An 18183-nucleotide genomic window follows, 5' to 3' on the forward strand; every position below is an offset into this window, starting at 1 on the left:
AGCACAAAAAAATGCCAGACAGGTCCTGGAAGACGTGTTTATTGAGTGACTATTGATTAAGTGGTACCTTCCTAATGTTGTGTAGGTCTCCCTTGTGCCTCCAAAACAGTTGTGACTCATCAGAGAATGGACATGGACTTTCTGAGGCCTTCTGTCCTGTGGTGTCTGGTAACAGGATGTTGTTAGTGGGGGTCTTTTGGGTCCCGTGGGTTGAGTGGAGGGGCCTCTATGGTGGATCACCCCACAGAAAGTTGATCATTTTGGGAAACCAGTGAATTTGGAGGCCAGGTCAGCACCTTGTGCTGTTCAACTTGTTGTTTGAGTTGTTCTTAAATTGTTTTTGTTGTGTGCGTTCCTGTGTGGCTACTGCCATTGAGTGCTGTGAGTTGGGGGTGTCTGGTCTGGTCTAGTCTGAGTGGGTGGTTCATGTATAAGTAACATCCACACAAATGAAGTTTCTCAGCAGAACATTGTATTGTCACAAGATGGACAATGTTGTTTACTCCACCTGATGGCTGTATTCAGCTAAATGATGTACCTCAAGCTGATCCAGCATGCATTTAACTTGGTGTTCTTTCTTCTGAGGGATGCTCCTTAGATGGATAATAACATTTGATTAACCAACTACTCAAAAATACATTCTTATAAACAGCTGTCTGGATTATGGACTTTCACTACATAGTAAAAATAGATCACCCAACACTTGAGGTCATGGCACACCTTTTTTGACCTTGTGCACACGTGAGAAGTCTAACACTATAAATTCAGCTTGGAGTAAAACATAACGAGAAAATATCGTTACTTGATGTGCGTGAAACCGCCCTTAATAGAGAAGGAATCTCGCACGCCACCTCAGTATTTTTATGGCTGCCTCCTGACATTTAAAGTGATTACAAATACTTCCATAATCAGACCCGACAAATTGAATTGAAAAGCGAAGCAAAATGGAAAAGTAGCCAAGTAAACAAGCGATAAAAACAAACGAGTGACACAAATTTACTGCAGAAATTGCTGCACCCGGTAATTCCTTTCTTTTGGCCTCTTGTAGCTCATTTACCGCAGCCAGGTTAAAAAAAACATCAGGGGGGGAAAAAAAGGTTCACAGTTTACTGCAAACCTTGCTTCTTATGCACTGTGTCTATATGATGTAATGCAAGAGCAGCTCTCCCACACACACGCCTAAGTGAGATGTGCTTTTTATATCTACAAGTGAGCGGTACGCTTGGAGTGGAGGAGTAAATATAAGAAGCAGTGGTATCCGGCGAAATTTCAACATTGTTCCATATGACTTAATATTCCCCCCGCCAGAGGTTTTCTGTTCTGGCGGCGTGATGCGGACAGACGAGATTGTACAAATAAGATAGGGCGGCTGTGTACAGTATGTCGAGAAAGAAAGGACGGATGAAAAGTGGGTGAGGAGGGAGGGAGAGTTGAGGTGGGAGGGCGGTGGACGGTGGGAGCCGCCTCATACTGTCACACACTTGTCAGTACCACATTGCTGCGTTAATCTTTGATAGCAGCAGTCACCCCAAACAGTTTAGGAACAACTCAACGTGAAAAAACAGCACAAGGTGTCGACCTCGGCTCCAAATTCACCAGCTGTTCTGGAGGCACAAGGGAGAACCTATACAATATTAGGAAGGTGGTCTTAATGTTATGCCTGATCAGTTTTTTTTGGAGAGAACAAGCCGGAGCCGGCGTTGCAGTAGACAGCCATGGTCTGGAAAATTCCTGTGAGGAAGCAAGACCTGGCAGCTTTACAATGTGTTTGGTAGTCAAATGTTAAACAACTCTGTAATTCTGCATTCCTGATAACTTTCCTCGCAATTAATTTACATGAGATACACCTGAAAACTGTGAAAATCCGCGGGTGTGCTTTGAATAAGTGAGAGTGTGTGCGTCTATTTTTAATCATCAACCTCCCTATTCACACATCGGCGATCGTCCGAGATCCCCCCGTACGTGCTCTCCCTCCTTCGTTTGTTTTGGCAGGTTTGTGTAACTCCGAGCATTTCTGCATACCTAAGATGGGTTTTGGGGTTGAGGTTACTTTCCAGAGGTTTTTCATGACATTAACACCGATGTTTTCCCTGCACATTAAACTCTTAGGTGGGCCCTTCCAGGTTTTTTTTTTTTCCTGACCACCTCGCAGAGAAGTGGGGTACCTTGAGTTAATCGCGCAAAAATCTCTTTCATTGTCTTTTCCAACACAACGCTCGCTGCACCGCACCGGGGGAATTACGCTCCTCTGGCTTCGCGCTGCCCCGACGAAAAGTGAAATTAGGTGTTACGACAGTGGCAACCGCAAAATAACTTCCAAAACCAGCCTCTGAATATGGGCGTGTGAATATACTGGGTTGTTTTACCACATTTTTTCAAACAGCAGCATGTTTTATTTAATATCTGGCTCGGATGTAGTACAGTAAGTGTTGTTTGATTTATGTCTTTTTATTCTTGGCATTGTTTAGTACAACGTCTTCCCTCCATTTTTGTTTCTCATTCGTGATTTTCTTTTCTTTTTTTTCCATCTCTGTTGGGTTCGTTCCTTTCATTCCATCTATCTCTCGTGTCTTCCAGGACCCTTCTTCATCCGCCTCGAAAACCCCATGAACAACATAACCACATCTTTGGGCCACACGGCGGAGCTTTTCTGCCGCGTGTCCGGCAACCCGACGCCCACCGTGCGCTGGCTGAAGAACGACGCGCCCGTGGTTCAGGAGCCGCGCCGGGTCTCCTACCGGTCCATGGTGTACGGGTCGCGCCTCCGCATCCGTAACCTGGACACCACCGACACAGGCTACTTCCAGTGCGTGGCCACCAACACCCAGGGCACCGTGTCCACAACAGGAGTGCTGTTTGTCAAATTTGGTAAGGGGATGTTCAAGTGGTTGAAAGAGCGGCATTTAAAACCGAGCATTCAGTAATGTACAGGTGCAATTACCGTGGCGAACGTCCCCGTTCGCCTCTTTCCTCGTAGCAGCTGGTTCCTCTTGTAGCTGGCTGCTTGCACAGAGAGCAATCTGGGAGCAATATTGTTTATCCTGTAGTAAAAAAAAAAAATCCCCTTGTCTTCTTTTCCAGATCCGCACCCTACGCTCGTGACAGGAAGGCCGACGTAAGTTGCTTTTCCACTATCCATTTGTCTCTCTGTCAGTCTTTTCGTACTGTATTTATCAGAATACAATAACAGGGAGCGGCCTCGGAGAAGGGATCTGTGAGCAGATCTCACACACAGATGTCAACCGATGGCAGCCTCTCGTTTCACAGATTGTTGCAGTTGAGAATTTGCAGAGCGATTTGTGAGTCCTGCGGAGCTCTAACATACGTTAGAAAACGAGCGATTTTAAGTACACTAGAGAAAAGACACAGTTCAGTAAATGGACAATTAACACTTTCTACTTTCCACAGCACGCAGACACGCTGTAAATGCATTTAGTGAGCCCACTAGATAAGACTATATTTTGGAAGTCCACAAAGAATATGCATACACCGATCAGGCATAACATTATGACCACCTTCCTAATATTGTGAAGATCTCCCTTGTGCCTCCAATGCAGTTGTGACTCATCAGAGGATGGACATGGGCCTTCTGAGGGTCCTATAAGGGGACCTATAAGACTTATGAGAGTTGAGGGGAGGGTCCTCTGTGGGTCATTCCATTTGGAGGCCAGTTCAAAGATGTTGTTGCTAATGGGTGGTGGTGCTTGGTCTGGTCTAGGTGGTTCTGAGGTGGGTAGTGCATGTCCAAGTAACATCCACATGATCAATAGGTGCATTCTGTGTGGACATCCTGAATTAGGACTTTTCTCAATGTCGACTAACATGTACTACATGCAGTCATAGATGCAGCGTTTTGGAGTGATCTTTGGACATGTCTGCAGCGGTTTCCAAATATGTGTCTCACCGGGAGGTTTTGCCTCAGCTTGCGACACAGCTTTAACGCCAGCCTGGTCAGTTCAGTGTGTCATAGCTACACAAACCAACCAGCTGCAAGGCTGCGGTAAGGACACATGCCCCAGAGGAAAAGTCACGCCTACTTTTAACATTATTTAAAGACCGTGACAGCAGCAGGTTTTTGGATCCCTCCCCTTGGATCTGAACCAGTGACCATGTAGTCAGGCATGCCTCTCTAACCACTCTAACCACCTGGCTGCCAAAGGCCATAGTCGGAACGGGCAACATGGGACTGTTGGGCAGGAACTTTGCTTTAGGCCCTGATTGATGCTTGATGCAGACATTGACGCAAACACATAGGGTCTGTAAATACCTAACGCACTGATCCTCAAAGCACTGGAGAAATTGAATTAATTTGCTTTCATCCAGCTCTTGTAAGAAAACCCGACATGGCATGTTCAATTCAAACCCTGTGGCATTCATTTAATTTCAGGCCAATAATAAGACACTAATCTGATTTCAGGGCTCTAATAAAGTTATTATAATAACAAGTGAATGTGCTCCGTCTGCCTGTGAGCTTAGCCAATTAACTGTCCCCAAAATCTGTCTGAAACGACCAGTTTCGAAAAATGGCCGACATCTCTCACCACGGTTTCTGCCCAGTTTCTGCTGCCGTCCGTCATGACCAACTCAGAGCTGCAAATGTTGCCGAATGATACAGAATGTTTTTGACAAAAGTCTGAAAAATCCACTGTAGCATTTTCAGATCGTAGGCTGGAACGTTGCTGCTGCCCAAACCAAAATCTAGTTTAAGTCTGGTGAGCTTCCTTTGCTTTGTTTGGTCATCTCCCTGGTGTTATTGGATAAACCTCTGTGCACATTCTCATTTCCATTGGTCTTCCTGGGATCAAAGGAGTGGGAACTGGATGATTTTCCCCAGTGACATTACAGCAAGGCTCGCTGCCACGTTCCGTGCGGCGCTCTGTGAATCAAAATTGCTGGCGCAGAGTGGATATCAGACACTTAGTAAATCTGCTCGCGCGCCGAGGTTCCTTCTCAGACATCTGTTTCTGCCATTGCTTTGTTTACGTGCTTTTGATTTTTCCCTTTTCGACAAAATGATTGCTTGTTTCGGAGGTGTCGGCTCAGAGGGAAATCACAATGCACTTCCTCGTGGGAAATATCACTAAAATGAGCAATCAGAGAGACTTTGGCTCTGCTGATATTGGGAATATTACATGTTGATAAGTTGTTATGAAGTGGTTAGGGTTAGGGTTAGTATTGTTAGGGTTAATACTGTTACTATCGTAACACATGACATGGTTTGCGATCATGAGAAGTTCGCATATTTCTAAACCAAGTTTTGAAAACTTAGGTTCTATGTTTCTGTAAACGTTATTTTTATTGTAGTTTTTCTGTCACAACTCCACCAAATAAGAATGTTTTCAGGTTTAAGTTTCAGTTTACTGGCATATTAGTTTGCTTTCCAGGTTTGAGGCCTTGTAAACGGTGTGTCAGTCACTGGCTTAGCAGTCCATCGATCTTGCTGAACCTGGTAAATACGATCTGTGACTGGACTGGACTTCAGCGAAGAGTAACCAATAGATAGACAGATTAAACGTCCATGCCTTCAGGATCCGGGATCCGATTTTCAAAGCAGACCGGCGAGAGAACGCTGCCAGGAACGACAGGATCCAAAAGCCCTGACTTGTGCAACACAAGTGCAAATATGCATGTTTTGAAGTTTCAGAATAAAACGGCACCCTTTGGCAAGATTCAAAAGATTGTTTTACAAAGACAGATTTTTTACAAATATGCGTAACAGTTTTCCGCTCACCATTTCCAAGGTCTGAAACCAGGGAGCAGACGAATACGAAGGCACAACACTGACAAAGCTGTAACGCTGAAAAGACAAAAAAATAGATGAAAAGACTCAATATACAATAAGATTTATGGAGATTTTGCTTTCCATAATTATGTAAGCTGAACTGGCTGCTTCAAGTGGGGATGAAATGATCAACTTTCATTGGAGTTAATATGACGAAGATTCATGGAATGATGATTTGTGATGATTTGTGGATGTTACCTGGGCACGTACCACCCACCTAGACTAGTCCCCCCCCCATTGCCACGTTGCAATGACACTCCTTGATGGCAGCAGCCATCCCTTGCAGGATGTAAAAAAACATGAAAAGATGGAAAAACAGCACCGTTTTAGAGGCACAAGGGAGACCTACACAATCGGCCAGTCATAATGTTATGCCTGATCGGTGTAGATATGTACTTAATCCTCAGGTTTGGAATATCCACCCATACTCATCGAGGTCCAGCTCCTCTCGTCCACTTTGCAGGTATAATGCATCACCTTCTCCTCGTGAAAGTGTTGCAGTCAAGCTGAGACCAGCGCTGGGCCCTTGAGTCATTACAGCCATTACAGACTTCATGAAAACGGACAGGGGCCTCCTTTGACAGCGGCAGGGCTGCAGTGGTGGTCGGCCGATCGTCACTGCTGCTCATCATTAGCGTCACCGGCCGGCTTATTAGCTGTAAAGTTGGGCTGGCAGCCGTCAAGGAGACAGGGTCACCTAATGATGACACGGGACGACCTTTCGCCCGCTTACCTCATACCCGCAGCTGTTCAAGCATCCCGACCTCCGCTCCAAAACTTTTAGAACAGGCATCTGCGGCGGACGCTTGACGTTTATCCCTCACTCCAAGCGTAGCAAAGAGAGTGACATCCGTATAAATTCCATAAACATCGCTAACATATTTAGGAGGGGGGGTCGGGGGTTCTTGCCACCCACTTTGATGGACGTGAACACAGGATGAACTTCACGTCCTCTGTGTCGACTTTGCTTCGCTCTGATTTCCATCCCCTCCACGTTGAGCTGAAGTGTACGCTCTGTGGCGCGCACAGCATTGCAGCGCGCGTTCACGTATACGCCGCAGGTTAGGCTTTGTGGGGAGTAACCGCAGCCCCGCTGAAGGCTGACAGCCCGGCGGTCTCGGCTCGCAGCCCTGCAAGCTCATGTTCAGTGTAGCCACCTAAAACCGGAGGTGGGGAGAAATCGCGTCTGAAATACAAGAGGAGGGGAAAGGCTCAAGGATGATTGAGAAAGACGGGGTGAAAATATCGTGGTGAATCTGAAGCATGAGACAGACATTTTTAGATTGCAGGGCTATTTTAAGCGTCCACTTATATGCTGGCTCTCAATGCTCGTGAAGGCAAGTCCGAATTAAGTTTTCATATCGCAAGTTAAAAAAAGACAAATAAAGTGACCCTGCAAGGGCAACTCGTCTCTTTCTTTTTTAAATCATTCTAGGTATTTGCCAAGTTTAAGCTTGGACTTTGCACTAAAACTTCGAACCAAAAACATTCCCATGAATAGGATTTCATTCACTCATTCCCCAAGGATTAGAGAGAAGACTCGCGTCTGAATATGTCAATACAGACGGCTGGGCTTAAGGTGCAGACTGGAGACGATGAGGAAGCTGATAGCATGCGTCCGTCCAAAAAAGTAGTAGGTCGTGCTTCATGGATTCCTGCAAAATCCATAACACAACCATAAGCATGCTCTTGCTGTAGCGAGGACGTCCCGATGGACGGGCAGCCGTTACAGACCCGTGCTTTAAATCCAGACCTTGTAGAGAAGTAAAGCAGCTGATACCGTCGGTGAGTGTGAATCTATTTTCTGGAGGTGCTTGTGAGCCTCGGGCAGAGAGAGGCTACCATCTCAAATCAAACCAGACAGCAGTTCATCATCAGCCTCACCTCCTAGTTCCAGACTCAACCGACTCCATTCACATCAGCGGTTGTCGCTAATTAAGCAGCAGATTAGCGTGTCAGTGGTTCTCCGCTCCGCACTCCTTCCTCCGCCTCCCTCGCCCCTCTCCGTCCCCACCCCTACTCGGAGATGTTTTCACAGAGCCAGAACAAACACACGGCGAGGGGAAAAAGGCTCGCCTGCCAAGGCGAGACCCCCGACTTTCTTCGTTTTTCTCTTTTTCTCCCTCTGTGCCGCTGCCATGCTTCTTCTTTTTGCACGAGAGGGGGGGTTGATGGAGACGGCGGGGTGGGAGGGTGAAGAAGGGAGTGAAAGAAAAACAGTGTTAGCGGAGGCAGAGGAGGATGGTACCATTAACGCTCGGGCCTGCGTGTTTTTCTTTGATTCCCGGGTCCTGCGGGGTCGGCGGCGCTCAGGTGTGATTAGCTGTGTGAGCCGACGGGAGGTTTAGCTGTAAGCTCAGATCAGAGGCAGTTAATAACTCCTAACAGAGGCGGGCGCGCACACGGCCTTCACTCTGACAGGGCAGCCGCTCCTTTTCTTTACGCCCGTATTTGTCTCCAATCAATCAGTCGGGTTCCTTAGATTAGCATCTCATTTTGAGGGGTCGCAAAAGGAGCATTTAGCTTCTAAACATCGATTCCTCAATATGTGACGGAGACCAAACCAGAGCTAAAGGAGAGCAAATAGTGACCAGAAGCACAATCACTTCTTCACGTCTACTGTTTGGCGTAAACCAGCCAAGGATTTGTTGATTTGTTGATATCGCAGTAACAACGTGTTTCTGATGGTGCCAAGCAGCCGAGCTTATTCCCCAGTTCTTTTTACAGTTTTCAAAAGCAGATTTTCCAAAAATGTTGACATATACTGGATGTAGACGTTTTTAATCTGACAGCAGCCATAAACAGACTTTATGCAACACGACCGCTGATCCCGGAGTCTCTGTCTGTGTTTACAATAGAGGGGTTTTCTCGCTGTTTGAAAAGATTAATAACACTACACCCTGGCTGTCGAGGCTGTTTAAGTTTCTCAAAACTTTCCCCCACCGCTTTTCTCTCAGCACGACTTTCAAAAAAAAAAAAAAAAAAAAAAAAGCAATTACAAAAATAGCAGCTTTTTTTTTTTCTTCTTCTTCTCTCTTCACCCTCCGCTGTGCCTCTCCTCTCCCGTCAGTCCGCTCTGTACTCGGGAATAAAGTAGACACGGCTTTAACAAAGAACAGATCTCTCTCGCTTCTAAACCTCCTGCTCCTTGCTTATGCTCAATCTTCTTGTCACTCGCTTCAAAATATCCACCTTTGTCGAGAATGAAACGCCGTTTGATGAAAGATGCACTCCGCGTGTTCTGTCCTGCAACGGGCAAAAAAAAAAAAAAAATACGACTGCTATGTGTCATTTCAAACCGCTTCACAGCTCTTGAATAGATTTAGAAGTGAAGAAGTCTGTGCGCACATCTACGTCCATGTAATACAGTAAGATCTTTATTTGCTTTTTGTGAGCGTGCAATTAATTTTCCAGCTGAGACCTTGTTCGGGGGTAACTTGACGACTCGGAATGATTCCTCTAATCAGCTGTGTTTAACTGAAATATAGAACAAACACACGCTCAGTTTAACTTTCCCCCGCGACGGAGGTGTGCGCGCACGTGGCAAGAAACCAAGCAACACACGACGGATGCCTCTGTAATTAGCCAGCTGTCAACACACTGGATTAAACTGACCTCGGAGCTGACGTGACAACGGCCACGGGGCCTGCAACTGCCTTTCGCCCGAGCTGGCAATCCAATTACACAGTGAAAGCATCAAAGAGTTAAAAAAAACAAAACAAAAAAAAGCTGTAGCGTGTGTGTTGCGCCCCGAGTGGTGCGAGCGTTGATTGACAGATTAGTTTAAGGAAGCCGCTTCTAAAATGTGTAATAACCTGGAGATGTCACACTGAGTTGATCTTGAAGCTTGCGCAGGCTTGCTCGATGGTATCGGGCGCTCCAGTACGTCTCTGTAGCAATCCCAACAGTTTGATTGATCTCCTTTTCACTATCCCATGTCTGGCAGCTGTTGGGAAAGGCTTGTACTTACAATGGCCGTGTAATTAGAATGTGATTTATTAAGATGGCCGGCTGGGTAGTTACACAATCGGACTGGGGCTGCATCCTAGGTGTGAACGTGGGCGGATAAAGAGACACCGTCAAGGGATTTTGTTTGGCCAAGACTAGCAGAGCATCCAAAATGAAACTGGAATTGAGTAAGCGAGATAATTATTTAGGGAATCTTTAACAGATATGGCACTCCAAGTCGTATCTTGCATCATGGCTCTGAAAACTGAGGCCTGCAGGCAAACCAACACGCCGACTGATCTTCCAGCTGACTTTGGCAGCAGAAAGTCGACGCACTATTTTATCGGTATAGCGCAGTTGAATGGTCGCGAGCATTCCTTTCCAGTGATTGAGAACACGCAGGCGCTCACTAATGGCGTGTGCCTGTTGTGTCACACGTTGCTTCATGATTATTGGCTTTTCACCCGCATTCTCCGCAGCTCCCCAACAATATTTATCGTGGCACTTTCTTATTTTGGCTGCGTACTTCCTGCAAATTGAACGTGAGCCTTCTCCGTCACAGTTGTCTTAATGATATACCGGCACCTTTTTTTTTTGTCCTTTTGAGATTTAGTGTTTCCCAACCCAAGACTCTTACAGCAGCCAAAAGTTGCACGAGAAGAATGATATCACCAGCGATGTTCGATACCGTTGATTTCATTTCCAATCCGATATTGAGTAAAATTATGCTGGTTTTGGCGATACCGATCCAATCTAAAAAAAGAAAAAAAAAGAAAAATAGTGTATTTCAATTGATATCTTGATAAAGAATACAAGTATGATGAAAAGTTGATATTGAAGTATCGATATGTTGATTTGATATTCGATTTTAGAGCCTGGTATCCGAAGTATCGGTACTCAACAATATCGATCGGCGAGTCACTCAAACCTGCCCGATGAAAGTGAATCGACAGCAGCTGATTTGTTTAGCTTAGCCTAGCATTGAGATGGATACAAGGGAAGAGATATCTCACTTATTAATCTGGTACAGATAAAACTTGGCAATCACAAACAACAATGACCAAGAAATAGCCCCACAGATAACCCTTAGAAATCACATACTAATGTATTTAGAATGTAGTTTTTGTGCAGACTATGCAACAAGGACACTCATTGTAGATCCTGTTACCATTTTACTGAGTCTGCTTTGCCGTTTCTCCCCTTGCTGGTGAGGATTTATGTAGCTAGAGGTAGACAAAACAATATGTAAGGCACAGATGCCATGAACAATCTGAATTAAGACTTTACCTCACTTTACCCCTTAGAAATAGACAGAACTTAAAATCCAGGCCCTGCCACACCATCCAGCACCCCCACCACCACCACCGCACACAGAGTGTGTGCTGTTCTGGGTCACAATAGGCTCTTAGCTGCGACCGTGCGCTTGTGTGTGTGATGTATTGAGAAAACTCAGGATTTCGGTTTCACTTCTGCTCACCTCAGCGCCAGTGTCAACACGGCTGCGGCTCTCTCCGACGCTGGCCAGGACGGATGATGATTTGCTCCACACCGCAAGCATCGCACCCATTCAAACTGAGGGGATGACAGGCCCACTCAGTTTTTGGATGCGCTTACCCCCTCAAAATCCCGGGCCCGCCACCCCGCCACATGCTGATTCACTTTAGCACTCCACATCAGAATGGCGAAAAACTTATTTCAGTTTAAGGATCCGGTTACGCATCTACTTTTGAGACTCTTGACTGTTCGGTGCTGCCAACAATATGCTCCGTAGCATTTTTCTTAACCCATTGTTTAGCCGTAAGAGAAATCGCTTTTGCACGATCCCCAAATTGCCGTTTTCTTTTCTGCCAAATATGGAAATTGAAGCGATGGAACTCTCTTGGCTTGTACGTAGCTTTGTTTAGTTATTCAGCGCCTGTACACTTTACGACATTTTCACCTTTGTCCTTCTCGCACTTCCACATAAAACGGTCGAAGAGCTGCACACACAGTCCCGCCGACAAACCCAATCCAACACACGTGTTTGGTTAAGTCCTCGGCGGGGCTTAATTGCCGTCTTGTTGTAGATTCTTTTTAGCTTGGTGCTGATTGATTGGCGATCAGGGCCCTAATATGGCTCTTTGGGGACAGGCCCTTTGACATGGCCGGGTCCCAGGGCGCCGGCGCTGTTTGAAACCAGAGATCACGCCGCAGCCCCCTCCCACAAGCCTGGACGCCCCCTCTGCTAAATGCTACCCCGTTCACACACTCATACAGGCTGACACGTATGAACACACACACACACACACTCGGAGGTCGTCGTGATGTGTAGCCGGCTTTAACCATTAAAGCAATTTACATTATTAGGCATTAGTAATGGCGTACGTCTGTCTTTACGGGCCTTACCACACACCTTGAGTTCCACACACAAGCCATTATGAACGGAGGTCTCACACTCGGTTTGGACAAGGCCCGCTTCCTGTTTCCTGTGGCCCAGAATCCCTTGTGTCTGTCTGCTGGCGATCCCGTTGGCAGGTCTGGTCAAGGTCACGTCTGGCAAAATCTGCGGTTTAGGACTAAGTGTGTGCGTTTTTTGTGAGCCACCGTTTCTCCCTGAGGATTTCGAGGCCTACGCGGAGTATGCAGGGCTTCCTTGAACTCTGCCCCGAACGAACACACAGACACACACACTCGTGCAGGGGGTTGGGGGGAAAGAAAAAACATACATGCAGACATGTATGCACAGAAAGTGTTCTTTCTTTGCCCTCGGTGGCCGCGCGGCAGAAACAGAGGAAGGCACAGTGCACCTTGAGCATTTCTCAGTATAAATAGTGGCTTTTGTTTGCAGTCTGGACCTATACGCTGCCAACCATAACCACACGACCTTTGGTAATTTGTCGAGCTAAACATGATAAGTGCAGTTTGATGTTGGGAGTATTGATAGAGGATGTCCTTTCCTTTCCAGCAGTTCAGCTCAGTTTATCAGTCAGTCTTGTATTTATTAGTCGTGGCGCCCACCAAATTGCATGCTTATGACTAGAGGGCAGTTTAGGTTGTGATAAAGCCACATTCTCCGGGTTTAGCTCCGACATCCTCCAGCCGCTGCCTGGTCGAACTAAGGCCCGCATGGTGGTTTGTGGACGAGATTCTCGTTGCCGGCAAAAAAACATAGAGTGCAATTAATGTTTGTGTACAAACAAGATCATCGCATCACCTCTTGCATTCTGCATTAAGCAAACAAAATGCGACAAACACATTATACCCATTTATTGTTTGAAGCACCAACTAAAGCAGCCAGTTAGTGGACCGTACTTGCAACGTAATTACTGTCAACAGACTCGCAACTCCCACCGCTTGTCTTTACTCGTTTTAACTATTCAAATCAACCACTCTTTCGGAGGCCCGAAGCTATGTGGAAGTCCACATCTCAAATGAGCGCAAATCAAATGAAGAAAGGGGGAGATGTGTGCGCATGGGTGTGTATCCGTGAGTAAGACACAGTGCGGTTTGGAAGGGAAAGCATGCCCGACGGTTCTACTTGCTGCTTTTATTTGGATGTCTTAATTTCGTCCTGTGCAGCGTTTTCCAGTGATGGAAAGGAAAAGCAGCGCATGTGTGTTCGACTCCTGTCAGTTGTGAATAGCGAAGGAGTGAATCATGGGAGTGTTTTCAGGTGTGAAGTTGCCCAAATAAAATGCCACATTTAATTTTCCACACCATTAATTAAAATTAGGCTCCGATTGGTGAACAGCAGCTCATCCGGCAGAACTGATAATTCACTACAGAAATTTAAATGTTCTGATAATTGTAGGAGTTGCGATAAGCATACATTCAAAAACAGTATACACCGATCAGGCATAACATTATGACCACCTTCCTAATATTGTGTAGGTCTCCCTTGTGCCTCCAGAACAGCTGTGACTCCTCGGACAGTGGACAGTGGAGGAGATACAGATACTCAATGAGTTTGGGATCTGGTGAGATTGGAGGCCAGGTCATCACCCTATGCTGATCTTCATGTTTTTCCTAAATTATTTTTACGTGTGTGCCTGTGTCAGGCTGCTTACTGCTGGGGATGGCTGCTGCCATCAAGGAGCGTCATGTTATTCACCTTTCCTGTCAGTGGTCATAATGTTATGCCTCATCGGTGCGTAAACCATATTCTAATACAGCTGGCAACTGTGAGAGTGTGTGTCTCACCCCGTATAACCTGCATGTTTGTCCTGTTGACACAAAGCCTCGTACGGTACACGTCTAGCTTCAGTAATCCCTCCACAAAAGTATCACTTGTCACACATGGGTTGTCCCTGAGCGAGGGATTAATGTCATGAAAACGACTGACTGTGGTATTTAGTGTGCGCCATTACACACTTATTTTCTCATGAAGTGCAGGGATTCACCTTCCTGTTATGCCAACAGTCCTTTAGTTTGTTTTGTCTGCACCAGGAGCTTTTTTTCTTTTTTATTATTTTTTTTTATTATTATTATTCACTGCTTGCCCATGATCCCCAGCAGCAACACACCTGAACTCACCGGATGTCACCGGATGGTATAATGAGATGCATAAAGGAGTGTAAGAAAATAGTTGTTTCAAATTCATTCATGTTGAGGATATTGTCAATAGTAAAGTGATGTCATTGGGGGGACTGGTGGAAAAATATGATATTTTCCATGATGAGTTACATCTGTAAAAGTGACTGAATATGGGTCCTTTGATCAAAAGCATACAGAGGGCAATGTCAACAACTGATTAGCAGCTTTGTATTTTGAAGAGGTATCCTTTAACCTATGACATAAGTCCTTTTTGCTTGTTTTCTGTGTCCTGCAGACACCTTTGACTGCAGAGTGTGTAAAGAAGGATTATTTATGGGCACCACTCTGCGACAATGTTTTCCTTCCCCACAGTACCTGGTCTTTAGTGACTCTTAATCGCTCTCATCAAGGATTATTCCACTTTCCTCAGGAAGCTGTGCTTGCATTTAAGCGTGTGCTTTCTTGTTCCTTTAGCGCCGTCAGTAGCCAGTCAGCCAAAACATGTGTCCTCCTGTCTTCTTTAAGTGTCTGCTTTTGTGTGCTCAGACCGGGCTCTGTGATCTAAGCCGCGCGTTGTTGTAAATCATGTGGGAAAACGCACACGCCGGTGTGTGTGTGTGTGTATGTGTGTATGGAGGTAGATGGATAGGGAGGGGGTACGCGCCGTCTAAATGACAGCAGTAGCTTTGCTCTTGGCGATCTCGTTTCCCCCGGTTCCTTCTTTTTTTCTGGTTTCTTTGCTTTTCCTGTTATTATTATTTCCACACGGATGTCTGTAGGCTGCCCTGGAGTCAATTCAAGGAATGCTATTAAGAAAAAAAAAAATAGGGACCGGAATTTTTACTGCAACAAAAGTGAAAAACAAGAAGTTTGTAACAATGTTCCAGAAGGGGAAAGGCTTCTCAGAGAAGTATTTCATACCATAGTCCTGGAAATGCATTTGTCAGTTTTTGTCAGTGTTTCTGAAAGATATTGCGCAGTTTAGCCTTATTTTTGTCATATAGAATAGAAATGTCTTTATAGAAGGCATGCGTTGACGTCACTGCCCACTGGGGCCAGGCCCGCTGAGTGGCAAAAACTTGGCTAAATGTGTAAGTAAATACAGCGAGACCGGGTAAAATGCTTATTATCAAATCATGGACTGGACTCAACAACGATCCATATGAACTAGTATTGATTTGGAAAAGTCGATTACCCTCAGTTTCAGTTAGTTTTAGTTAGTTTTAGGTTATTTCAGTTATGATAAATATAGATGCTAATGCTTAGAGCTTTACTGAGATGTAACATTAGCCACACAATACTTTAGATACATATACTGGTAAAAGGATAACGAGGAGTGATCACAAATATTACATCTAGTGTTTTATTGTTATTTATTGTTGGAACTGAAATCCACAAACTTATCCAACAGCCCTCCAGAGTTTAAGAAGAACTTAAGAAGTAACTTAAGGTATGATTTCATCAAAAAATACAGCATAATGTGGTGCAAACTGTCATCCACTGTAGCAGCAGCAGCATCTTTTTATGACATCTCATTCATACTCTCTTTATACTCTTACCTCCGACTCTTCTTTTAATTTTCCCTATCTCCCTTTTTTTTTAACTTTCCCTTTTCTCAAACAGAAGCTTTCCACCCTCCTACTACTCCTCTAATTCACATTTCCATCGGTGTGCTCCACCACGTGACCCCTGCGTTCTGTTTGTTTGTGCATGTCTTGTCTAAACACCACTGACTGATGCCCTCACTCCTTAAAACTCTCCCCCTACCTGGGCCCTCTGAGTCCTCCGGGGAAGTGATGTCACCACGACAGGAGTTTTGTGAGGAGTGACGGTATTGATGTAGGGTCTTTTGCTCCGTGTGGAATTACCATGTACGCGTTAACCCTGTTATTAAAACTCTTTAGCTTCATCCACAGTCATGACTTCCATCCTGTGTGTGGGCAAAGTCTGGGTTTAAGCGCGCATTCTTCGGCAGAGTGCAACAAAAACACATGAAACGCCGGCATCTACTATATCTGGGAGTCATTTTGTGCAGTGTTTTAGATAAGATCACCACAAATTACATTCAGTTGAAATGCTAACATAAATAAATGTTTTATTTCTATCTTAGCTCGAGAGTAATTCAACCATAAGCAGTTTCGGTGAGCATTTTACGGCAACATCTTTTCTGGGAAAATTCCTCAGAATCACGGGAAGTGATGCGTTTTACATTTTTGGCAGCAAAGAAAAATGTTTGCTTGTGTGAAATAAATACAATATATTTAGAATGAGCAGGGATTTATTTCCTTTTGTGCAGGTGCAGACTGCACATGCATACTGACAGGAGAAGTAAATAACATTGACTTGGGACAATTCAGTGTTCTGCAGGGAAACTTTTGGACCTGGCATTCGTGTCGATGATGCTTAGACATGTACCACCCACCTAGAGCAGACCACGCACCCCCACCCCATAGCAATGACACTCCTTGATGGCAGCAGCCTGACACAGGCACACACACAAATATGGTTTAGGAACAACTCAAAAAAGAGTGAAAAAAACCTGGCCTCCAAAATCCCTAGATCCCAAACTCATCACGTATCTTTGGGATGCACTGGATTATTAACAAGGTGGTCATAATGTTATGCCTGATCGGTGTATATGCCTGCTAGCCATTGGCTGTAGACTTTGCGTTGTGTTCAAGTAATTCAAGTGTAATCTTTTGGTCCAGTCACGGGCAACATGACGCGACGTCACAGTCGACCTTCGTTTTAATTCCCTTGGTACTGATTGGTCCGGCCGCATCTTAAATATACAGTGACCTTTGACCCCCGGATTCCAATAATTGTCTGACTGAGTGATAAACACTTGTGCCATTGTTGAAGAAATTCCCTCAAGGAGTTTCCAGGATGTGACAGTCAGAAGAATGAGACAGACAGACAAAAAAACAAACACGAGGCCAGCAGTAAAAATTTAGGACAACCAGACAATTGAGTTAAACGTGGTTCAGCTTTATGAGGACATGAATGCCACGTTTATGCTGTTTAGCTGCCGACCGTTTATAGAATAATTGATAATGTGATAACTTTTCAGAAAACTAAGGACCATGTAGTGTTTGAGTATGAGGGGCATGAACTCATGGATGTTTTAGTCATCTGGGCTTTCACACCATATTATATTACCGGAGACAAAAAATGATTGAAAGAATACCTTCTTCAGAACTGTCTACCAGACCTGACGATTTTTGTAAAATGTGAAATGTGAACAAAGCTCACCACTTCAAATTGATTACTCTTAAGCCGCTTCTTGCTTCCTTCCTCTCCCCATATGCCCTCAAACTCCTTCCCTCTGACAGAAGCCTCCATTGTTGCAGTCGGTGAGCAGCAGTAACATGAGGACCCAGTGGGCCTTCTCTTTCTCCATTGTATCCCATCGCAGCGCCTTCAGTTGCACTGACTCGCTGCTCATTCCCAGTGTGGTCACGGGCCACTGGCAGCCACAGATCCCAGTCAACCTCAGCCTCTGGTGGCCATTTTGGCTCCCTGACAGCGAGAGATCGTTATACAGTGAAACCACACAGGCGGTCCTCTTCTGATAATGGAATTGTACTGTCATGGAGTGCACACCAGAGGCAGAGGGACCAACACATGGATGAGTGCCCTGTAGTCCCTGTTTCAGAATACGGGTTTATATTTCAACGCGGCACAAATAAAAACAACAGCCCAAATCATGTGGACTAATTCTGCGGTGCTTCTCATAACTGCAAACAGACAGAATAATGCCGAACAGATTTTCATCTCTAATCGTCTTCGTCAGGCTTACTTTCTGGGAGGAAACAATCTCTTGAGGACAGCGATTGTTTTCTTCCTGTCTTCCTCGCTATCTTTTCCTTCCAAAACTCACAACTGTCCCTGATTTATTGTTGGACACATTCCATTAAATGCACTTACACCATCTCAGGCCC

At 45.2% G+C, this 18183-nt stretch overlaps 1 protein-coding gene across 2 annotated transcripts in view; it reads left to right on the plus strand.

The window, feature by feature from the left end:
- Positions 1 to 18183, plus strand: part of ror1 (receptor tyrosine kinase-like orphan receptor 1) — a 124084-nt gene that overhangs the window by 87028 nt on the left and 18873 nt on the right. For both annotated transcript variants that reach the window (XM_047588138.1, XM_047588139.1), the window contains 2 exons: positions 2578 to 2868; positions 3082 to 3115. In XM_047588138.1, coding sequence (XP_047444094.1) covers positions 2578 to 2868; positions 3082 to 3115 — 325 coding nt within the window. The remainder of the gene's footprint in view (positions 1 to 2577; positions 2869 to 3081; positions 3116 to 18183) is intronic.

Source organism: Mugil cephalus, chromosome 6 (genome assembly GCF_022458985.1).
Source record: "Mugil cephalus isolate CIBA_MC_2020 chromosome 6, CIBA_Mcephalus_1.1, whole genome shotgun sequence".
NCBI classification, from domain to species: domain Eukaryota; kingdom Metazoa; phylum Chordata; class Actinopteri; order Mugiliformes; family Mugilidae; genus Mugil; species Mugil cephalus.